A 24,787-nucleotide genomic window follows, 5' to 3' on the forward strand; every position below is an offset into this window, starting at 1 on the left:
AGTGCTATCAAAAAAGTATAATGCATGGTTCTATCATCATAGCGTGCGATAGAGCGGATTTTGCATGCAATCGACGAGCAATTGACCAATCAAATGGCCGGAATATAATTAGGTGTTGTATAATATTGTATAACACGCTATGATATAAAAAACTTGTATAATACACTATTTTATAATACGCTATTATATAAAACACTTGCATTATACACCATTGTATAATACGCTATTATATAAACCACTTGTATAATACACTATTGTATAAAACACTGTTGTATAATACGCTATTGTACAATACACTATTGTGTAATACAATATGTATAGTACACTATTGTACAATATACTATTGTACAATATACTATTGTACAATACACTATTGTGTAATACACTATTGTATAAATAAGATTCAATTTTCTTCCAGAGCTTCCCGAGAACATCCATCCTTTGAAGGAAAGAAGAGTCGGTCATCTATATGGAAACTGTAAGTAAAATAATAGAGTTTGCTAAGTGAAGTTAGTGGACTCCCTATTTAAAATGTTTACAGTATTACCTCACAGTGGCAACTGGAAAGTTTTAAAGATTACAATACCTTATTGTTACAATGATAACAATAATACATTATTGTTGCAATGACTTGTGGCTTTTGACCATCCTTTTGCATGAGATTTATTTCCATGGGGTTCTACATTTCAGTTTACTGTTCTCTTGTGATTTATCTTACAGTAGGTATTTTCTATTGTATTCTCTTATTCTTTTGTCTTTTTTTCCTTATATAATGTATTTTGTACCTTTTTGGTGTTTTCTTGAAGTATATTGTATCGGTTTAGTTTGCTCCTCATTGACTCTTTAGGTATGTCAAGCATTTTAGTCATTTGTGCAATTTCATGGAAATCTCTCTCGTATTCTTAATCCACTGTTTCTAATTGCAGGTTTAGCAGCTTGTTCAGTTCCAACACCGCGCCAGCCAGACGGCCAGTGCCGCAGGGAAATGTTCGATTCAATGCCCCAGGAGGAAATGTGAAGCCCCACGGGAAACAACGAACTGCCACGGTGGCATCTCTGGAGAAGAACACCAAAGTGTTTGACTTCCTCGATGATGGGTAAGTAGATTACAGAGGAAGTTAATAATTACTGCAAGCTTCCAAGAATTTCATGGACCAATTGGCAAAAGTTGTCGGTTACAGTGTTTGATTTTATTGTACTTTTTTTCATGAAATGGGATAATAAGGTGCTTAAACCATCATGCTTTTGAGTATGATCCTCTATGCACTCTGTAATGGACAACTTTAGCCCCTTCAATCTAAGCCTCTTCCAAGTTAAGATGGGTACATTGGAAACTTATTTAAATGGTTTGATTGTTTTTTTCTTCATGTTTTTTTATGTTTCATTGTTATTCTTTGTTTACCACTTCAGTCCTGGACAGAGAGCTAGAATCAGGCAAGACCAGTACAGTAAGGTCAAGGCCCATGTCAGGAAGGACGATGGGCGTGTCCAAGCCTATGGGTGGAGCCTACCTGCCAAGAACCCCTCCCCTTCCAAGAACACCAATCAGCAGTCGGAGGCGTCTAAGACGCCGCTGATGGGCGTGCCTGTACCTATCTACTGCAGACCGCTATTCGAGAAGGAAGCTGGGACCAAGGTTTGCCAATAAGATAATGATTTAAATTAAATTCATCATTCAGAAACCTAGAAACCTTGTAGAAATCAAGTATATAAATCTCAATTGGATGAATTCGTGCTCTGTCCCCGTGAAACCATTCAGTGATGTTGATCAGGCCTTGTGATCAAAGAAACAGTTAAAACAATAGATGGAAATTAACAACAATAATTTGGACAAATAAAAGTCTGGACATTTCTAGGAAACCCATGTGCATGAATATTTTAAACTTTCCTATTTTCGGTGCAATAGAAACTTACTACGCTTTTCAATTTAAATTCTATCGCCCGTTCCTTGTGCAACAAAACAGTATGAATCCCGTCACTTATTTTAATTTTTTTATTACTTTAAGATTTTGACCATTTTGTGATATTCAGATCTGGTGTGCGGCTGGTGTCAACCTGAACGGAGGACGGACCAGGGATGGGGGTTCTATCGTGGGGGCCAGCGTGTTCTACTCTAGCAGTATGGAGGATTCCGAGGGTGCCGAAGGTATGAAGGATAACAGCGAGCTGGAGAAACTGGACGATGACATCACTGTGAGTCCATTACAAGCTTCCTTACATTGTATACATTGTATTCCCCCATATCATTAGGATAGGGTTTTAAAGGGTGTGAAGACTCGCGCAAAAAGAAATGTCTAATGCCGGTAATCTGACCTAGTTTTGAATGAGGTGTAACAGAAGTGTTAGACACCACCATCCATCCCAGAAAATACTCACACACAGCTTGCTACCATCGGTAATTAGACACAAGTGTACAGTCAGTACATACAGCTGCGGTCAATACCACAGCACAGTGTACAAACAATACAGCGATGGACATCTCAGGTCCAGCTAAAGATAACAAGGTATCACGTTTCATTACTGTACTGTCTGCATTTTGTAGCGACACAAACAAATGGCCACTTGCAAGCAACGGAAAGTAAACTTTTTTAGATGGCCGCACACGGTTTGGGGCGAGTCTTCAATGCCTTTAATAAGCAGGTTTTTCTGTTGAATTGGTAAATGTTAATTTTAAATGGATATTGCATGATGGAAATCTCATAAGAATGTAGTTGATTAGCTTTAACTAGCCAAGTTTTCTCTGTAATGATTCTAAAATAATTTGAAAACTATTCTGATTTGGTGGTTAATATGATTTAACGCACAATACAACAAATTTTTTTTTCCTTCAATTTTCAACCTGTTAGAGTTAATATCACTGTAATCTCTTTTACAATCTTTACAAACACAGCAACAACAACTTCAGAACGAGAAGTCTCGGAGGAACCATCTGTCATCCTACGTGTGGATACTGACCAGTAACCAGAACAGCAGTAAAGTAACCGTAGTGGATGCCAACCTACCGCAGAATATCCTCAGCACATTCTCAGTCAGTAATGCAAACATCATCAGTATTGCCAGTGTACCGGGTAAGTTGAATGCAAAAACAAACAAAAAACACTTTAAATTGATTAATGAAAGCAAAAACGAAGAGAATGTAATGCCAGTGTACCTGGTAAGTTGGATGCAAAAAAACTTTAAATTTATTAATAAAAGCAAAAACAAAGCAAATGTAATGCCAGTGTACCTGGTAAGTTGGATGCCAAAAAAAAAAAATGTTAAATTTATTAATATAAGCAAAAACAAAGAGAATGAAAGAAGTTTCCCCGAGAACGTTTGAAAAATTGTACAAAGCTGCGGAAGAGGATATTATTCAAGCAGGGATTTGTAAAGTACAGGAAAGACCAAGTTGGGAAAGGACGTTTCAGGGCTTATTGAAAGAGAAAACTCTGCAAGTGAAAATCTGTTCCATTTTGTGTATAGCTTTGCCATATTACTTGCAGTTTTCCTGAGGTCATGTAGGATATGTTGTGTTAGAAGATTTCTGTTTAATTTTTTTCAGTGTCGGTGATATTTCTCTGTTTCTTTCTTTTTCATGCGGTGATTCAGGCGCCATGGAGAGTGACTACCCTTCCACAGAGAACATCACAGCAACTGCTGAATCGGCTGACGACACCACTTCAGTATCCAGCAATGACAGCTCCTTCGGTAATGTGACATTGGTGTCGGCGAGCATACCAGCGACACCGGGTAGCTCCACTCCTACATCAGATAGAGGTGAGACCAGAACAAATAATCTGTGTGGATATAGGGGCAAAATCTTAGGGTGTGGAGGGTGTGGATGGAGTTCAGAGGGGAAGGAGAGGGGGGGGGAGGAAGTTATTATTGGTATGTTTTGACCATATCGCCTCAAGAATTCCTGACGATGCTTCAATGTGAAAGTTAGTATGTTCTATTAACATTAATGTGAGTCCCTGCATCTTGAAGTGATTACAGTCAAAATGGATATCTGCTTACCCATCCTCTCACTCAGTTATCACCTATGTCATCCCCTATGTGTAAGTTATCCCTATATTATCCCATATATTATCCCCTATGCTATTCTTCGATGTCTCTCACTCTTGAATCAAAGATTCCTTGTGCTGGTATCCATTTTGTTAACTTGGCAGAAAGGTCGAAATGGAACTGAATAATGCTTCTAGAGAAAATGTTAATGACTGGTTATGAATATATCAATTAGCATTTTTTTATTTTGAAAAATTTAAACTAAAAAGTTTACGTAAAATTTGGGAATTCCAGGAATTAAGCAGTGCTGCTGAATAATATAATAAGGCCTTGTCTCTTGTGATCGTTGCTGTAAATAATTGTACTGCATGTCGCTTAAACTATTTTCACCTAAAATCATTTTACTGAAAACTTTGTGAATGCAGTTTCTTGATTGTAGTGCATGGTGTCTGCATCGAATGGTATACATCCTGAAAAATTCTTTCACAATATCATTGCAAATTGAATTAACTTTGAGAGGCCCAAGGGGATTTAGTCATATTGAAACTACATGAAATACAGTGAACCAATGAAAAGTGCATACGTAATGCTATTTCTAGTAATAATGAAACTAGATGAAATACAGGGGACATAATTGCATACATAATGTTATTTTAGTAGTTATGGAACTACATGAAATACAGGGGACATAATTGCAAATGTAATGCTATTTTTAGTAAAAAATGAAACTACATAAAATACATGGGACATAATTGCATATGTAATGCTATTTTTAGTGATTATGAAACTACATGAAATACAGGGGACATTATTGCATATATAATGCTTTTTTTAGTCATTATGAAACTACATAAAATACAGGGGACATAATTGCATATGCAATTCCATTTTTTAGTAATAATGAAACTACGTGAAATACAGGTGTGTGTATACATCATTGCCATTCTTCGTAAACATGCAATAAAAAAAGGGTACAAAAACAGACAATGAAGCTAAAAAAAATGTACTTACACAATGAAATGATAGAGTAAATCATGGATTTTTATCTTTTTGATTTATGACGGACGCCATTTATCCGCAATGTTTTGAAAAATGCTGAAACGATAACTTTTATCTTGCCATAGATTTATTCAGTTTTAAGAAAGTGCGCAAGAATTGGACGTTGTATTTCGAAGGTACAATTTTACAATTACATCTAAACAAGCTCCATTGGTTTTTTTTATTCTTCCAATTTTTGTGTTGCTCTCAGGCAAAGGCAGCCCTGTTGTTTTTCTTCCCTTCACAGCTGGCCATTTGACTGCATAAACTGAGCCGCACTTTTTTTCTTTTTTTTCTCACCATTTGACAATGTTGGTTATGCCAGTTAATCTTTAGCCTTCTTTTCTTGCAGGCATGCATGCATGTGTTAAAAATAATAAACAAAAAAACAAAACTTAAATCTTATATTCATCCACATTCTGGTAAATTTGAAAGATCCACATTTAAAATTCAGGATTCTAAAATGATCATGAAAAACTTGGTAAAGGCCATGAAACACTTTGAAAGAGGGATGTTATTGATGAGGGAACGGTGGGGTTGCAAAGAGTTGATGAAAATTCTGAATAGTTTGGATCAGAAGGCAAAATAAAATAAATCTGTTAGCAAACTGCTTATCCACTAGAGAGACTGTGTAGGATAATGTGTAAAAGTAAGTTGGCCTGAGGCATCAGACAACTATCTAATCTTTTAAAAGGTATAAAGTTGAAAATAAGTTAACAGGGGAATAGGGAATTTTGGGAGGTGGGGGGGTGGGGGGTTTATTCATAAAAAATCATAGTGAAATTTAGGGTCTTGTTTTGTGTTACAACCTCGATACAGACAGAATGTCAAACTTATGAAAATGTTAAGAAACTGGTGTTATCAAATTTGCATGTGTGTGATATTTTATGGTAATTATATTTATGCAAGTATGCAAACCGCCATTTTGAGTTTTCTAGGGCAGATTGATTTCCTTAGAAGAATCCTTATGTTTTTAATTCTCTAACTTGTTTGATTCCTTACGATACAGATCTTTCACTGGATAACCTTTTTGACCCAAAAGTTAGTCAAACTACCAAAGAGTTAATTGATGGAAGTTAGCTACTGAAGTTAGACAAAATACCAAAGAGTTAATTGATTGAAGTTAGTTAATGAAGTTAGTCAATCTACCAAAGAGTTAATTTATGAAAGTTAGTAACTGAAGTTAGTCAATCTATCAAAGAGTTAATTGAACAAAATTAGTTACTGATTGCAGTTATGAAGGATTCCCAAACTGTATCAGAAAATTAAAGAAATATATATTCACCGATATACGTAATCAGTATGGAATTGCCGCAATGTTCATAATCTTTGAAGTCAGAGTAAGCTTCATTGTTTATATATCTCAACAATGACACAAATTTGGAATTTGGACCAATAACCCTCTTTACATTCCTTACTATAAATGAAAATGATGAGGCTATGGAAAGAAAGTTTGTACTTTTCCCGTTCACTGCATCTCTCTGACCCTAGACAGTATAGGTTCTTACATGATGACGAAGATGGATGTTGAAAGGTCTAGGAATCACCATTAATGTTCCTTGTTTTTTGGGGGGTGTTGGGGGTGGGGGGGGGCATAGCAGGGGGTTGCATTACAGATATAGAAACTCTGTTCATACCCTTAGTTTCTATCTAACATTGGCCATAACAGTTTTGAAGCTGTGATTGTGTCATTTTCTTCTGTCAAAAATCAATAACTTAAAATTACCAAAAATAGTTGAGTTTAGATAAAGGAAATTAATTTCTTATGCACCTGATTTTGAAAAGCGTGAATTCCTCTGTTTTCTGTAGGGGCTGTCAGTGCACACTTCCATGCATGCATTTGCAATCAAAATCTCATCTTTTCACACGTTTTTTCCCTAGTTTTTAGTATCCTGGACTTTTGTGTTTTACAAATAGATTATGTCATCTTCAGTACTAGATAGATCCATTTGAAATTCAGATTCGTTGGTAGCATGGGTTTTAATGTGCTTTGCAATTTTTTTTGTGTCTTTTCTTTTTCGCTGTTGTTTTACTTTTAATTTTGCATTCCTCCAAATTAAATTCATATTTTTGAAAGAGCAGTCAAATTTCACTCTTTTGAAAGTTTGGGTAAAAGTTTGTAGTTTTTGCGGATGATTTTGCTTACATAAGAATTCATAAAAAGGTAAGACTCCTAATTTGAAAAATAAGACCTCGTTTGTGAAAGCTTTATCTCATATATTGCTACTTTAAAGTGATATGATTCAGTTAAAAAAAGCTCAACACACATTTTTCTGCTTTTCATAGTGGCAAGTGTTTTGCAAAATAAACAACAACAAATGAAAAAAATACAAAACAACAGAAATAAACAAATAGGAGAAAACAACAACACACACACTAAATTAAAAAAAAGCAACAACTGAGTCTAGATTTTGTCGTCAAATTTAAAATTTTCCCATATTCGACCTCTGCTTACAATTTTGTTCTTGTTCTTCAGTTGTTTTTTTTTACTTTTTGTTACTTTTTGTACCATTTTATATTTTGTTCCCTTTTTTTTTTTTTCGTATCTGTTTACTTTTTGATTTTTTTCTTCTTTGCTCTTCAAGCCATTTGTCAAGAAATTGTTTCTAATTTTACACACATCCATTTTAAGTGTGAATATAACTTGATCATTTATAAAGCAGGTCCCTGATAAAGGGAAGGGACAACATTGGAAGGATGGGATAGTAATAGCCAGAAGACTGAGATGAATAATAATAATAATTCTCAGTTCTTATATAGCGCAACTTACAATAAAGTCTCGCCGCGCTGTATTTAACCCTGGTCATTGGTAACTTGTCACACCTACACACCAAAGTGTGCACAATTAAAACAATCTCTCCTGGGGCACCACAGACATGTGTCCCCTGGGGGACTTCCCATAGGGTGCAGCCACAAACCGGCGCACCAACTATATTTACAAGTCACCTCGCAAATCCCCATTTATACACCTGGGTGAAGAGAGGCAATGGAGATAAAGTGCCTTTGCCCAAGAACACAACGCAATGATCTGGCCAGGACTCGAACCTGTAATCCTTAGATCACAAGTCCACTGCCTTAACCACTTGACCACAATGCCCCCAGAGATGAGGTTAAAATCATGATATAAGGTGCTGAAGTCTACTCATTGAATTGGGTGGTTGAGGCGTGAGCCAGAAGACTGTAGAATGTAGACTGACATATGCATAACTATACATAAACATTATGTAATATCATTAACATACAAACAGATGGTGTACAGTTAAAATGTACAATATCATTCCTAACTATCTTACTGGAACACATGTTAAAGAAAACCTGCACAGATGATAATTGAGTATCTTTCTACTCAGGAGGACAATAATTAGAGAAGTAGTAGAATCATTAAATTGAATCTAGGAAGGTGTATGGAGGTAGGGGCAGGGCCAGGAGGGAGGGAGGGGGAGGGTTGGTAGTAACTAAGCAAGAACTTTCTTATGTAACTAAAGAATGTGACAATTTGAGCCAGAAATTTAACAACACGGCTCAAAAGTTAACCAACACAAATGCAAATTTTCCAAATGAGAGGGCTGATTTGTTCAGGCATATTGTTCTTGAAAGAATATATTATCAATTTATTGGATTCCATGTATCCAGACTTGCAGTTTGTCTGTGGCATCTACAAAGTGGACAGCTAGTAGTGTCAATCTGTAAATCTGTGGTCGTATATGAAAGTCACACTATGGGGCTGGGATCCTCACTAAAATTACACTAAAAAGAATGTTTTTGTGTTTAAAATTTGTATCACGTTTGAAAAGCAATTGACAAACTCTAAAATAGCTTTGCAAAAAGAAGAAGGAAAGTAATATCACAATTAAATCGCAATTAAAGCAAAGATGATATTGTCATTTGAAGCTTGCTCAGTTTGTACAAGACTATGCATTACTTGCTTCTGTCAGTACAGACAGAAGTCGAGGAGGGTTGTCATCCATAGAAATATACCAGAGAATGAATTCAAGGAACAAAACTCTAATATGTAATGTGTTTTTTTCCTTTCTTTTCTGCTTTTGGAAATATACCAAGCTTTAACAAACAAGGAGATTAAATCACCAGCCACATGAACCTGAAATGGACAAAGTTGTCATGTGACCCAAAAGGAAATAAAATTATCAATTTATCAAAACTTTTAGTTGGAAGAGTCATCTGCAAACAGCTGGATCCATGCATAGCCTTTTTGTGTGTGTGTGTTTACATATGTCCAGTGCATGATCAGTGCCGATAAAACATTCTCTTGTATATTTCTATGGTGTTTTTCGCAATGAATTTGATTTGACTTTCATCAGGCGCGTAGCCAGGAATTTGCCAAGGGAGGGGCAAAAATGTAGGCAAACTATCAGAGCCGTAGATACGGCATTGCAAACTATCTAAGCGCAGCGCGGCCATGAGTTGGCGCGAAGCGTACAAGAAAATTTTGGCTGAAAATGCCTCCCAGATCGCTGGAAATGGCACTTCCCAGGCCTTGTAAGCTGCATCTTAGCATTTTCTCTTTCGAAATTACTAGCGATATCATAACAACAGTTAACAAAAATTTACAAAATATGCTCAAGGGAGGGCGGCTGCCCCATTCCCCCCCCCCCTTGGCTACGCGCCTGACTTTCATGCTTTCAGTATTCAAGCTGTCACAAACAATTAAATTACATGTCAGCTTTGCAAGTGAAACGTAAAAAAATCTTCATTCATGCTTTTGATTCAACCAAAAAGTAGCTTCGCCTTGTAATAATTTTCCAGCTGGACAAAATATTGGTAGTCATTTTAGGACAATTGTCGGTCATGGCTTACGTCCAAGCGCAAAGTCAGGAAACGGTTTCTCTTGAAATCATTTTCACATCATGCAAAGTAATTAGAAAGAAAGTGTTCAATTTATGTTCTTCAGTGTTGTCTATTAGAGATGGTTAAAGGGGTCCAGTGTTGGTGCTTGAAAGAATTTATGTTTGATTACTTCTCTGTAAAAATTGATCGGCTATTTTGTAAGATATTTTTGTTAAGCACACAGTATGAAATGAGACAATTTCATTAATTGGACCCGACTAAATTAAAAAGAAATAACGACTGTTGATATTAGACAGCTTTATAGGTTGTATATCAAAGTATGAGTAAATATGTTAGTTTACTTAGACACCGTACAAATTCTTCACTAGGACTCTACGTACTGCTGGGGTCTACTGTGAATGAGAGAGAATATATACCCATGCTTAGAAATGTTCATATTTTGATAGGTAAATGATGTTCAGAGTTTTGTGGAATATTCTGTCAGGTCTGTTCATGTCAATGTATCAATTGGCCGTTTCGTTCACGTGACGGAACTTGAAACGCACACGGTCCACATGGTCCAATTTATTCTTCGGATGGTGCCATAGTATGTGCAACAGCCTCTATGCCAGTGTGTGGTATTAATCAAATCTGATATGTTGCGAAGAAAGATGATAAACTAGGTATTCTTTACTTATTTATTTTTACGATCTAGTAGGTTTGCTTTACTGATGACTTGTGCATGAAATTACACCCACTTCTCTCTTTTTTGACTTTCTGATGTTTTAATATCACCAGCTGAATGAGGTTTTGGTTCACAAATCTTGAAGGAAATTTGTTATGTCATTTTTCATACGAATGCAATTTTTTCAAAAAGTTTTGGTATTATTCACAAAAAGAGCTTTTCACTTTATTGCCTGTGTCCTCATCATATCACTTTCGATTCATTTAAAGAGCTCGACGAACCTTCGGACTTCAAGGCCGAGGTCGGGGAAGCCAACATAAAGCGGGACATCACCAGCGTCAACGAGGCCGAGGCGATGCTGGCCAAAGCTGCCACGGCTCAGGCTCTACCGGACACCTTAGGCATGGAAGGAATCGTAAAGGAATCCACCCTAAGCAAGTCAGACTCTGGGGCCAGTAGTGATGCAGGTAAAGCATCCAGGGGGGAGGTGAAAAAGGGGGGGGGCAAAGGTGAGAAAAGGAGGGGGACGACCATTGCTTCACCCATTTCATGTAGATGGGATGCAAAGAGTGCCATAGATGCCAAACAGTGAGAGTGAATGTTTTCTTCTATGACGAAGGAGCCTTTACAAAAGCCAATAATTTAGCTGAGAACTAGGGAATTTTTACTTAGGCCATATCGATATCACGAAGCGATAGAAGCAAGCGCATAAAATGTTAAGAACAGGTTTCACAATGCCGTCTTAGAATGGATTAAGCTCTACAAAGTCTGTTGAAATACTTTATGCAGTGTGTCCACGTTCCAAGATGTTAGCATCTCCAAGAGTATTGTATTATGGCTGTGATTGTTTTATTTTCAACTGATGTCAATATTTCAATAGTTTACCCTTCCTGCCTCCCCAGACTCCTCGGGCGACCCTCTAGGTGCCACCTCCCAGCCCATCCCCACCGAGACCATCGTGTCCCGACAGCGTTCCAACAACGTTGAACTACCGAGCGATCTCTTGAAAGACGGGCTGTCGACGGCTCCCGAAGAGGCAGACCTGATGCACGAGGAGGCAGACAAGAAGAGCACTGTGATGCCCACGATGTGGATGGGGGCACAGAATGGCAAGTAAGTGACCTGAGGTCAAACCTTAAAGGTGGTGTGTCCTACTTAAAGAGATGTAAAACATGGTCGATCAAAGAATACCCATTAATATTACCTCCCGAATGTCGTTTGTGCTCAACATTATTGTTCTAGAGGGCCGAGAGGGTATGACTAATGCTTATAATTTAGATTTTAAGGTTTGTTGTACCGGTAAAGTATGTAATGATGATGTCACTGAATGCACTGTTGCCAGATACCTTGTATGAAGTTATATTTCAAGCTCGGTAAATTATTTCAAAAAATGTTATCGGTTGGTGCAGGAGACAAAAAAAAAAAGACACAGTGTAAATTTATGAACTAACATAGTCTGTAACCGACAATTCCTTGAAGTCCTCAAGAAGATGTTGTGAGGTTATTAGGTTAACCTAATTGCATTAAATTGTAAAGAAAAGAAAAACTAATATAGTTTATCAAATATTGTTTTGCTTTTTTACCTTGAATGTGTTGATTGTTTTTATGTTGTTGTTGTTGTTGTTATCTTACAGCTTGTACATCCACTCAGCCGTGTCCAACTGGAAACGTTGCCTGCACGCCATAAAACTCAAGGACTCTATCCTGGAAATTGTGTAAGTCCAATTAATTATCCAATCAGAAGCAATAGACAAGTAATAAGATGCTGAAAAGAACATTTATGTTTTCAAATTCAGACAAAATTGTTTGTTTTCTTAATTTATGGGTCTGCTTGTAGTATGTGATGTTTGTTTCTATTTCAATTCAGATCATTTAAGAAAAAAAAAAAAATTGTTATTGAGAATTCTCATCGAGAAAGAACAATGGCAAATAACTTTGGCAGCAGAAGGGGGGGGGGCGTGGTGGAAGGGGGGGAGGAATAGTTAGCTTGTTTAGACTTTTGACCATGTATATGTGTGTTGCACTCTGAATTTGAAACAAAAACAATAGATAGTGTTTGATGAGTAAAGAAAGAGTTGATATTCTGGATGAGTTAAAAAGTGCTTTATTAATAGCAGCATTCTCTCAAACTTTGTTAATTAGCGTAATTATCAGTCCAGTGAGTTTCATTGTCTTCAGCAGAGGAAATAGATCTTCGTTTTAGTTTCAAAACATGAGACACTGTGGGTTTGGTACATCTAATGAGACTCCTCGTTAGGGATTATTTGCAATGTTTGGCTAACATGTAACATTGGATTGTTGATGTCGTTGTGTTGAAGTGGATAAAATTGTTTCCTCAATTACATAAGAAAAAAAGTATAGTCCGATGGTTAACTAAACTTTTAACCGATGAGAGAGGATGATGTTCTAAGTATCCTAGTGAAGTTTGCATTGTAAATTCTTATGTGCTTGTATTTGTAATAATTAATTTTAAATGTGGACACATTTGTACCAAAACTGACATCGCAACTTGTGTTATCTTTAAGGTGACTTACGGGTGAACCTCAACTTGACAACCTCAACTATCAATATCTCAAAAGGCCACTATTTAGTATTTGCATGCAAATTACACCAGGTTGCTTCTGAATGTGTACCTCTCTCATTAGTCAAACATAAATGTACCCCTGGAATATCCCTTTAAGCTCAAGAAGTATTTCAAACTCACCACAAAGTGCCTCATTATTATTCACCTCCTCTTTGGTCAAGTCAGGTCAGGTCAGGTCAGGTCATTTACTTCAATAGTGAGGATATTCTTCCTTTGTTTGCCTTGGCTTTCGTTATTGTTTAGTCGTTGATAAACTTCATGTTTCTTTCTCCCACCACCCCCCCTCCCCCTCCCCCCCTCCAGCCACATCAAAGGACGAGTGATGGCAGCTTTAGCCGATGGGTCCGTTGCAGTCTTCCACAGATCAGAGGGTAAGCTCGTCTTGACGAAAAACCTCTGTTTTTATCGCTAATTTAATTGAAATAATATTTTGCTGTCTGTGCAACTGGAACAAATTGAAATGAGTAATAGCAAACTAAGGTATTGTGTCACAATGAAAGGTATGAGCAGCTTCAGAATCCTGTTCAGCACAGGATGAATGAATATCAGGCAATACAGAGTTGATCTCCATAGACCTGTGCAGTGTCTAAATGTGTGAGACTTGCAGAGCACAAGAGATTTCTTCCTATGCCGCCTTGCTGAAGCTCCTTTCCCCTCATTTTTCTACTTTTGACATGGTAGCTTTAAATGACACAGTGTCCTTTCAAGTCTGTTGCCACACCATATGTTAGTGTGTATAGTTATGCTTCAGAGGACATTCTCTATGTCCTGTGTAGTACAGATATCTTAGATTTGCTTTTATAGTATGCTTATACTTCCATATGCATATGTTCATGCATATACCTAAACTTGTTCCTTTAGTTTTCTGAAAGATATATTCACATCAACAGTTATATATATATATATATATATTATTTTATTTTCGTTTTCAACTGTATTTTGTTCACTGGTTGTGCCATGTTTGTTATATAGTTTGATTGTGCAATGTTTTAATTCATTAGATTGAATACAAGATTTAATGATATAATTCATTAGATGGATTATGGGATTTAATATTTTTATTCATTAGATGGATTATGGGATTTAATGTTTTTATTCATTAGATGGATTATGGGATTTAATGTTTTTATTCATTAGATGGATTATGGAATTTAATATTTTTATTCATTAGATGGATTATGAGATTTAATGTTTTTATTCATGAGATGGATTATGGGATAAAATGTTTTTATTCATTATTCTTATCTCTTAGATGGATTATGGGATTTATTTTTTTTAGATGGATTACGGGATTTAATATTTTTATTCATTAGATGGATTACGGGATTTAATATTTTTATTCATTAGATGGATTATGGGATTTAATGTTTTTATTCATGAGATGGATTATGGGATTTAATGTTTTTATTCATTAGATGGATTATGGGATTAAATGTTTTTATTCATTAGATGGATTATGGGATTTGAACAACTATCATCTGCTGGACTTGGGTCGTCCGCAGCACTCATTGAGGTGTATGACCATCGCTAGGGATAAGATCTGGTGTGGAATCAGAAACAAGATACACATTATTAATCCACAGACACTGAAAGTCGAGGTGAGTGGGACGATACCTTAAACAAATCTTTTCTTTTTTTAAAGGAAACTCCCTACGCCCCCCCACCCCCCCCCCCCCATGATGCTCATACTTGCTAATAAAAGGTTTTGTAAAACTCGTAGAAAGCTGTTAAAACAGATGGTTGATGTTCCACCGTCAAGTGTTGTTACATTATTGTCATTTCTAAATGAAGTGAAATCAATCAATCCATTTTAGTTTAAATAAATGCAATGCAGAAAGACAATTGTATGGAGAAACATAAGTGATTCAATAAATGGAATGGCAAAAATAAAAAAATAAGTCTTTTATTAACTACCGTATCCCATCCACCATCCCACGATAACCACAATCGGAGATTAGTCCGAAGATTTACGAAGAAACAGGACAAGGGGGAGGACTTTTTACGCTTGTTAACGGAAGTTTTGTATCTCGTTTTGCAGAAATCGTTCGATGCCCATCCACGCAAGGAGAGCCAAGTTCGATTAATGGCATGGCAAGGAGATGGGGTCTGGGTGTCCATTCGGTTGGATAGTACCCTAAGACTATACCATGTCCATACGTGCAAGCACCTACAGGACGTCGATATCGAACCCTACGTCAGTAAAATGTTAGGTGAGTCCTCGACGATTTGTCACCAGAGTACCTCGCGACTCTCTCAAAAGCTTTTTTTTTTAATTTTTTTTTATCTTTCACCGAGGACTAAACTAACTCCCATAAGCACAGGCATGAGCTTTTTATGCGAATTCGCGGAATATCCGTGATTTCTTTTCTACCTCTGGGACAAAAACTATTATCCTAACACACTGTAGCATATGCAAACTGGAGCCTATACCGCAATTTTTGAAAAGTTCCATGATTTTTTTTACCCCAGGCTCATCCCTGTAAGCAAACATTTTGTCATTTTCTATTTAGAGTAAGGGTGAGTACTCATGTCTAGTCATTGTCAGAATTCCTCTTTACATCACCAAGACATTTTTTCTAATTCCTTTTCTTTCTTTTTTTCCACGTTTCTTCTCTCCGATGCAGGAACCGGCAAATTAGGTTTTTCTTTTGTCCGCATCACCTCCCTCCTAATCGCTTGCAGTCGTCTCTGGGTCGGAACCTCCAACGGTGTCATCATCTCTATACCTCTGACAGAAAGTACGTATGACTTACTGGTCATCCATATCCAACAAATAAATGCTAGAAAGTCAAGTAATGGCCGCCCATGTTCTTCAACCTCAAAGAAGCATTTGTAATCTTTAAATTTGCCATCTGCGAAACGATCAACCTCAATGTGAGGATTGTCTAATGTTGGTATGGGAATGAGTCAGATTGTCAGAACCTCCTTTCGTAAAAAAAAATAATAAATACAAAAATAAATAAATAAGTAAAATAATAAAAAATAAAAAAATCTTAAGTTGTAGCAGGTAGCTTGCCAAGATTTTACTTTAAATTACCAATTTTTGATTTATCCTGATTTAACTCATGGTAACCACTAAAATACTCCAGGAATTATCAGTTGTATCGTTAGTGACAAAAAACCATGACAACACCCTAAAATTCATTCAGTCGATTCGACGTGCCTCGCTCGGTATTCTCTAACACTGTTTTGATTCCATTTGGTTTCACAGCTAAGAAGCCCATCGCTTCAGGTGGGTCCAAACCAGGGGGCGTGATCAGGGTGTATTCCGACAATAAATCTGACAGTGTCCGAGCTGGTACCACTCTACCGTACTGCAGTATCACTCAGGCCCAACTATCATTCCACGGACATCGGGACAATGTGAAATTCTTCGTGGCCGTTCCAGGTGAGTGGGTTACGCCACTACTGTGAATCAGGGTTTCAGTCGTGTTAAAGTAGTAGTGCTCGATCACCAAAGAGACATTCTGTATTCGACCTGTCTGTTCTCTATAGAATACATGCAACTGCTTCACTAGCAAAAAAAAAATTTCAAGGAATATGAAATATATGAAAGGGATGAATACGGAGGCTGGAAAAAGGTAGCCAAGAGGGGTGGAGGAGCAGGAGGAAAATGAGGGAAAGGGAGTGAGAAGGGACAGAGGAAGGAGGTGCTGAGGGTGAAGGAAGAATTGGGGAGAGGGGGAGGGAGGGACAGAGAAAGGAGGGGCTGAGGGTGAAGGAAGAATCGGGGAGAGGGGGAGGGAGGGACAGGAATGAGGGACTGAGGAAGGAGGAACTGAGGGTGAAGGAAGAAGGTGCTGAGGGTGAAGGAAGAATGGGGGGGGGGGGAGTGGGAGGGAGGGACAGAGGAAGGAGGGACAGAGGAAGGAGGAACTGAGGGTGAAGGAAGAATAGGGGTGGAGAGAGAGAGGGAGGGACAGAGGAAGGAGGAAGGAGGAACTGAGGGTGAAGGAAGAATGGGGCGAGGGGTAGGGAGGGACAGAGGAAGGAGGAACAGAGGAAGGAGGGACTGAGGGTGAAGGAAAAAGAGGGAGAGGCGTGAGCAGGGACTGAGGAAGGAGGTGCTGAGGGTGAAGGAAGAATGGGGGGAGAGGGGGGGAGGGACAGAGGAAGGAGGGACTGTGGATGAAGGAAGAATGAAGAGTAGGGAGGAAAACAGATGGAGAGAGGAGGGAAGTTATGAGTAAAGTAGATTGGGAGAGGGGTCAGGGCAGGGGGGATGCTACTTACATTGTTAGTGCACCTGGTAGTACTGTATCACTATCCCCTCAACAAGCTTACACGTGGATTTAGAAAAAAACGTTAACAAGATTTTGTTCACATTTTGAAGTCTCTGATAGATATATCCATAATTTGTTGTGTCTTTTGCGATGTACCTTGGATCCGTCGTGAGTTGTGAGTAAAGACTGATTCCTGGCTGAATATCAAAATATATCTGCTTTTGGTATTAAGCTTAAATGTTTGTTATCAATTATTGTATAACCTATTACCAGTCTTACACTTCTCAATATGGCAATGTTGTAGTGTAGACAAGCATGTCCAACTGCGTGGCTAACATGATAATAATAACAAAAAACATTACTGTATTTTATTACTAAAACACTGATAACAATTCTCCCTGTAATTTTAACTGTATTCATGTCACTAACATTGTAATTGTTCTGTAACACCTCTGTGTTTTATTATTCTCGCCCTAATAAACGTTGATGCTGCCTGTCACTAAAACTTACACCGCTGAAGCGAAAATAGGAATGTTGGCATAGATCAGAATGTCACCTAGACGTGGAGTCATCTACTCTGAAAAATATTGTATGTCTAGAATTAAGTCTATATTCAAAAAAAAAGAAAGAAAAGTGTCAGACAAGGTACCATTTAATGACTTTCTATAAAATAAAAAAAAATAAAATAAAATAAAAAAATAAATTTCAAAAATTCCACAAAATTTCAAATATAAAAATATGCAAGAAAGAGAGCATACCGTCCCAAAAAAATGCAGAAATATTTCTTGAGATTTCCATAGTAACCGTTCTAAATCCTCTTTCAATTCCTTGCAGTACATTCTCCTTGGACTGGTAAGAATATCAGTTAATATATCCAGAAAATTGGTTTCATTTTTGCATATTTGAACATTTCAAACCATTGTGAAATATATTTCAGCTTCCTCATCCCAATAATAAACCATCCACACTTGCTGATCATTTTATCAGTGCTTATCAAACAGTTCGACAATCTTGCCATACATATTTTACTCTAGGAATTAAGTCGAAGAATCACACATAAAGTAGCCCCATGATGTAGGACAGGTTGTGAAGTGCACGTCATATCGAACATCCATCAGTTTAATAGAGTAAAATCACTTATGGTGTGAGAGTGTTTTGACATTGAATGAATTTTGTATTTTAAATATCATGTAAATTTTTTAAAAATTTTTTTAAACAAAAGTGAAAACAAAGCATGTAACATAATATATTCATTAATATTAACTTTAATTCCTGTATAATATACATAGCAGTGTACGAAGCAGATTATTCCATGCAAGATAATAACAGTTTTTTACCCAACTCATATATGTCATTGTATAAAGCATCTCACTTAATTTATTTATATGTTTACCTTTTCAAGCCACTATGATCATTCATCAAGACATTGTTTTTTTTGTAAAAGTGTACACCAGCCTGTCGGGTTGAAATTTTCTATAGGCAAAAGCAATCATTCATTTAGGTACTAATTAGCATTTAGGAAAGAAAGAAAAACCATTATTGAAGACTTGATTGATTTGAGTCACGGTCTGAAAAGCAAATATCTACATTTTTTGCCCAAATTTTATAAGAAAAAAATTAAAAAAAGAGGAGAGAAGAATAAAGACCAACTGCAAGGAGTTGATTGCGATTCCTGTAAAATGATTAAATATTAGGTTTTATCATTTAGGTAGCTTGATGCATAAGAAATAATCCCTAAAGCTGGAAGTTTCTGGTTTGAGAGAGGGAGGGAAGGAAGGGGGACTTTGAACTAAAACAGACCTAGAATTGACAATTCTGTCCATGTTGACAATTCTGTCATGCTTGTAGGATCTTACTGCATTGGTTCCATATTTTTGTTTGTTACAGACACACTTCATGCTTGCATGTTCCTCCCCATTGAGAGGTGTGGGAGGGCAGGGGGAGGGGGAGGGGGGTGGAAGGTATGCTAAGAAATGGTTTGTTCACTAAACCACCACAGATAACAGACCCTTAACTTCCATTTACTATTTACTTCCATAACTATTAATCATTGTCTGCATTTGTCTCTTTCCATTGTTTAACCATTCCTCATTAATCATTCCCATTAACCAATCATTTTTCTTCATTTGCCATTTTTTCCACCACCACCCTGGCCGTAATTCCCCAGGTGCCCTTATTGTCCCCATAGGTCAAGTGACAGATCCGGCCAGTGCCCCTGACCAGATCACCAACAGGAATATGCTAGTCCTCAGCGGCGGGGAAGGTTACGTTGACTTCAGAGCAGGTAAGAATCATGTCTTCCATATTATCCAAGCAACCATCAAGAGTTGTTAAGCGTGTAGTTATAGTTAATTAATCAGTATCTCATTAGGTCATAGGTAGATGTCATAAATTTTAAAAACTTGAAAGGGAAAAAATTGGGGTTTTTTAAAGACTTTTGTGTAAGTTGTATGAAAGCCATGGTAAGAATACATCTTGAATTTTAAAATGGTATTGCTACGCTGTGAGAGCATGTAATGTAACTGTGTTAAAAAGTGAATTTGTATAGAACTTGAGCGAATGGAGTAAACTGCTCTCAGGCTTACATTAGATATTAACATATTTTGCATGTCTATCTATATCAAAAGTTATTGGTATGTTGAAGGGTGGGGTGGGGGGGGGGTTAAGTATGTTTGATTTCTGCAACAGTACTACGCCTTAAAGTCTAGTTACCACTTTCTACATATTTAATATTCATTTGTTATCCCTGTTAGCTTTTGTACAGTTTAATGTAGCTGTTTATTTGTGTCAGAACTGTTTATTTTGTGAATACTGCACAAAGAAGGTCTGCATTATGAGTTCCTGTAAATGCATAGCCATTGAATTTGATGTCACAGATCATAAGCAGCGAACCACAAACTGTAATGTGCGTGTAGCAGTCCGATAAAAACAGTATTTAGCTCTATTGTTTTGAGTAACTTACACTTTAATCACCCCAAAATGACTGTCTTTCAAGGTGTTTGCAAACGGTAAATAGATCGCATTATAAACACATAAATTATCCAGGAAAAAAAAAGATGATATTTGGAGTGTGCCCTAGAGCCTTCATTGTTGTCAATAATGTTGTTTTCATGTTTACTCGAGATCATGCCATTCATTAATGTGACATGTAACAGTAATTTGCTACCCTAAGTTTTAACTTTCTTATTATATTTATATTTTTTTTTTAATTTTTATTATTTAATTATTATTTTTTAATTATGATTATTTATTTAATTTTTATTATTCTCATTATTTGTTCATATTGATTTAAATTTTTGTTTTCTAAATGCATTTCAATGAGTTAGTATTAACTTTTGTATATTTTTAACTATAGCTTTGTGAGATTGTGTTAATAATTTTGATTCTTTTATTTTCAGGAGATGGAGAGGAAGATGAAGACAGCTCCTCCTCCAGTAGTTACGGAGACGGACTGGCAAACTCATCCCGCGCCGCTCGATCCGAGAGGAGCCATCTGATCGTCTGGCAGGTGTCGGGAGTCAGCGAATGATACCCTTACAACGTTCACCTCGAGAGTTCTTCTACCTTGAAAATCGTAGCTTTGCTGAGTGCTGCCATTTTGAGTGAGTACAGGCAATCCCAGATAAGGACGCTTAAAAAAGCAATATATGGATCGCAAAATTTATCGGAAGAATCATTTATCCCTCTCAAACTCAGTATTCTGATGCCAGCATCTACCCATGAAACCGTGGTTTTAAAAAAAAAAAAATGTATGTACTTACTCAAAAAAGCTTGCCTCTCGTAATAAAGCAGTCTGTATTTTCGATGGACGAAACTTAAGTTTGCGCAGCCGGATTCAGAGTGCATAACAATGATGGTATTGTTCTAACGGTCGACCAGTTTGCGGTATTCTGTACGGAGAGCGTCAAGCTTCTGACATCCAACGGTAGGAGTCCATAAGTCGAGGATCACCAGGGCTGACGACCTTGGCCGCGTATCAGGGTGTTAAACGCATCGCTTTCTCGAGTCTTTCCCATTCCAAAATGCAACAACTCTAAGAAGTTAACAGTATTTCCCCCATTAGAGGAACAAAGTGATGACTCCAGACCAACTTCTTAAAAATTCAGTAAAAATTGACTTGAGGTGATTCTAACAAGAAATAGCTTGAGTCTTAATTCCAGATTTGAAGAAGAATTTTTAGTATTTTTTAGAATATGAAAATAAAAACTGCAATGTTTTATCCTCTCTGGTGAGAAATGGGGAATTTTAAAGACGTATTTTATTAGATAAACTTGTTGACAGTATTTGATCCATAGAAGACTTTTACTTCTCATTTTAAAAGTCATTTGAGTCTTCAATTTATTGTGTTTGTGTGTGAAGTTTTTTTTTAATTTTTACTTCTTTGTACAGAGGTAGAAAATACATGGCAACAAGCCTCAAGATTTAATCAGGAAATTATCTTTAGCCTGAATTCTTATATGTAAATTAGGTTTGGCTAGGTACATCAGCTATGAAGGTGCCATATGTATAGGCAAAGTACTCATGCCCCCTCCATCCCCCCTCCCCCCCCCAAAAAAAATATATCTCTTGTAATTAAGGGTTCCTTCGCTCATTGAAAAAGAGGCTTGTCATTAAATACCAACAGAAATAAATTGTATTATTTTGAAAGGTGCTTGTTTTGTCAAAGAATATCAATGGCAGGCATGGTGCTGGACTTAACTTTTTTCGTGAAGATTTTTAACAACAAAGACAATTTTTTGGACAACAGAATTTTCAAACTTTGAGTCTCTATCATCATCTGTACATTTTAAAGTCATATGACAAATCAGAACTATTAGCGGTTTCAAATTCAGAGGGGTACTTTCATCAAGCAATTTTAATCTATTTGATCTTCTCTGTAGCTACCCCCCCCCCCCCAAGGACGCTTCAAGCAATATACCGATCAAAGTCATCAGTAAGAATTATGTATCTCAAAGTCAGTATTCTGGTTGCCAGCATCCTATTAATATTTATATTATTTTAATTTTATCGGTGATATTTCTTGTTTTATCATTTCATGTTGTGAGCTTAATCAGCTCCGAGAAGTCGCTAATTTTTTTTTTGTGACTCACCATTTCTAGCACTCCCCATTCGATTCTCGTTTCTTATTTCAGATTCGCTTGTAAATTCTCGATGGGTCTTACCAGAGTTTTTATCGGAATAAATGTCATATATTATTTTAATGAATGTTGTAAAAATGAAGTTTTTTTATTTCTAGCTCATGATAATAGTGTAATATGTGTATTGTCATAGCCAGGTTGTTGTCTTTAGAGAACCCTGGATGTTAAGATCTTCTAAAAAAAGTTAAAAATCTCTGATGTCGGTTTCTTTATTAATAAAGGGATCGGTTTCTTAGAAGTGTGCTCCAGTGTCGTTGTGTAGCAGTCATAGTGGTTGACGTCCCCTTCGGGGCGAGAAATGCTCGTTTCCATTAAAGAGGGACAAAAAATTGTTTATAACATTGATAAATTAACATGGTGTAATTAGAAGTGTTGTGTACTAACTTGTGGCCGGTTGACTTTGAAAGTTTTCTCGCGTAGATTGATATCTACAGGTGAAATGACAGAAATTTGAGAGTCATAGACGATCGTAAATCCAAACTGTTTCAACCGTTTTTGGAGATGTATCGAAACTATGCGTGTCATATTGCCTTGGTTGTGCATAGATGAAACTTTGAAATAAAAAATCAATTTGCTATTTCAATAAATCATTTATTTCTTACATTTGTTGCAATATTATATTTTCCAGATACATTTGCTTATTGGAATGGGGATGTATATTTTATGTCTTATTTTTTTTTTTAAACAGATAATATTTATAACATATTTTAGGTTTTATCATCTGAAACTTGTAAAAAAATATGCTGCAACATTTTTGGGAGCCTTTTCTAGAAATTATTATGCTTAAAATACCATAGGCAGAGAATATAGCACAGTGTACCCCCCCCCCCTTCTTCACCTGCCCTTCATAGCAGTAACATTTGAAGATTTAACTTGTTATGATACAAACTATTTTAACATCTACAACAGAAAGAAGGCTTTTGAGATGATAGTAATATATACAATGATCTTTATATACAAATTAATGCAGTCTGTTGCAAAATGACATCTTTAATTGTAATTCTCAGAACAAATATCTCAAACCCGTAATTTCATTTTCCATTTACCTGAGAAATAGGTCAAATCTTGCCAAATGGGGGAAAATGATAAGTTATGTAAGTTGTGGATTTAAAGATTTAAGAGTGAATTTGGTGGACGTGCAGTGTTTTAAAAAGGAAGAAAGTTGAATTGGTTATTTATAGAGGGACGGGTATTAGCGTGGATGGTTGACTCTTTGAATAAAGTGAAAAATATAAAGCAAGGTGAGAAAAGTGTGGTGATTGTCAAGAACCAATAAAGCTGTTAGAGAGAGAATCTTAGTTCACTTTTACGATGGGTGTCATCACAGTGAAATAAGTGCTTCTGTCACAGTGAAAACATTACTGCTGTCATAGTGGGATGAAAGCTACTATTTGTGCTGTCCCACAAGATCAGCACTGCTGTCCCCATGGGAACAGCGCTGCTGTCACCGTGGGAACAGCGCTGCTGTCACAGTGGGAACAGCGCTGCTGTCACTGCGAGACGAGACGCTGCTGTCATATGTCATCATCAGAGATGATATTTATTGCTTATGATATCATTGTTATTATTAGTGTCCAAGTTAAGGTAACTGTATGCTCTTTATATAATTTATATAACTGTATGCTCTTTATATAATTTATTCAACAGTTAATCCTTTTCGTCAGTTTTCCTAAAACAGAATGCAGTCATTTAACGTGTCTCCTGCTGAAATTCAAATGCATCTTGTCCCATGGTAATGAATATGCAACAGCCCAAGGTACAAATATTGACAATTTACAGAAATGTTGATTAGGATATGAATTTTTGACGGGGGGGGGGGGGGGGTTATTAATATAATAAAAGGGTATATATAAATGTGTATGCAAACCTGTTCATATTTGTCAAAGTCATTGTTCGTGAGAGTTTAATGGGATTTTTTTTTAAGCTCTCTTGGCTAAGCTGATTGTAAAGTGTGTTTTTTTTTTCTGATGAAGCATTGATGTACAATTTTTAGAGGTTTACTTTTTCTCAGTTTTTCATTTGATTCCAAGCTGTTTTATGCATATTTCTGTGGCCTGTTAATGTTCTGTATCATTCAAATGTGGTGAATTTAACTTGAAATATAAGTGTTTTAATGAAAATCATGTTCCTTGTATGAAATTTCTTTCCAGCTTCTTCAGAGCACTCGTGTTGTCAGTACGAGCAGTATATTAAATATCATGAATGTTTCTATCAGATCAAGGTTTACAGGAACTGTTTTTACTGTCAATACCAGTGCTTTGAGAGCATGATATTGGGAGTACAGTTTAGAGAGGTATTAACATTAGGAAATTGTCCATACTGGCTACATTCCTGCTTCAGTACATGAATA

At 36.7% G+C, this 24,787-nt stretch overlaps 1 protein-coding gene across 10 annotated transcripts in view; it reads left to right on the top strand.

Annotated features, from left to right (window-relative positions):
- LOC139980225 (C-Jun-amino-terminal kinase-interacting protein 4-like) overlaps window positions 1–24,560 on the top strand; it is a 51,436-nt gene extending 26,876 nt beyond the window's left edge. For 6 of the 10 annotated variants that reach the window (XM_071991734.1, XM_071991739.1, XM_071991741.1 and 3 more), the window contains 18 exons: window positions 419–478; window positions 927–1,097; window positions 1,411–1,636; window positions 2,032–2,193; window positions 2,891–3,068; window positions 3,589–3,756; window positions 5,109–5,159; window positions 10,762–10,959; window positions 11,395–11,605; window positions 12,127–12,207; window positions 13,380–13,447; window positions 14,526–14,674; window positions 15,115–15,286; window positions 15,701–15,814; window positions 16,288–16,464; window positions 18,134–18,151; window positions 19,467–19,583; window positions 20,698–24,560. In XM_071991734.1, the coding sequence (XP_071847835.1) occupies window positions 419–478; window positions 927–1,097; window positions 1,411–1,636; window positions 2,032–2,193; window positions 2,891–3,068; window positions 3,589–3,756; window positions 5,109–5,159; window positions 10,762–10,959; window positions 11,395–11,605; window positions 12,127–12,207; window positions 13,380–13,447; window positions 14,526–14,674; window positions 15,115–15,286; window positions 15,701–15,814; window positions 16,288–16,464; window positions 18,134–18,151; window positions 19,467–19,583; window positions 20,698–20,828 (2,452 nt within the window). In that variant the 3' untranslated portion in view covers window positions 20,829–24,560. The remainder of the gene's footprint in view (window positions 1–418; window positions 479–926; window positions 1,098–1,410; window positions 1,637–2,031; window positions 2,194–2,890; window positions 3,069–3,588; window positions 3,757–5,108; window positions 5,160–10,761; window positions 10,960–11,394; window positions 11,606–12,126; window positions 12,208–13,379; window positions 13,448–14,525; window positions 14,675–15,114; window positions 15,287–15,700; window positions 15,815–16,287; window positions 16,465–18,133; window positions 18,152–19,466; window positions 19,584–20,697) is intronic. The other 4 variants (XM_071991738.1, XM_071991736.1, XM_071991740.1 and 1 more) reach the window with 4 other exon arrangements.
- Window positions 24,561–24,787: the final 227 nt, after the last annotated feature.

The sequence above is a fragment of the Apostichopus japonicus genome, chromosome 14 (genome assembly GCF_037975245.1).
Source record: "Apostichopus japonicus isolate 1M-3 chromosome 14, ASM3797524v1, whole genome shotgun sequence".
NCBI classification, from domain to species: domain Eukaryota; kingdom Metazoa; phylum Echinodermata; class Holothuroidea; order Aspidochirotida; family Stichopodidae; genus Apostichopus; species Apostichopus japonicus.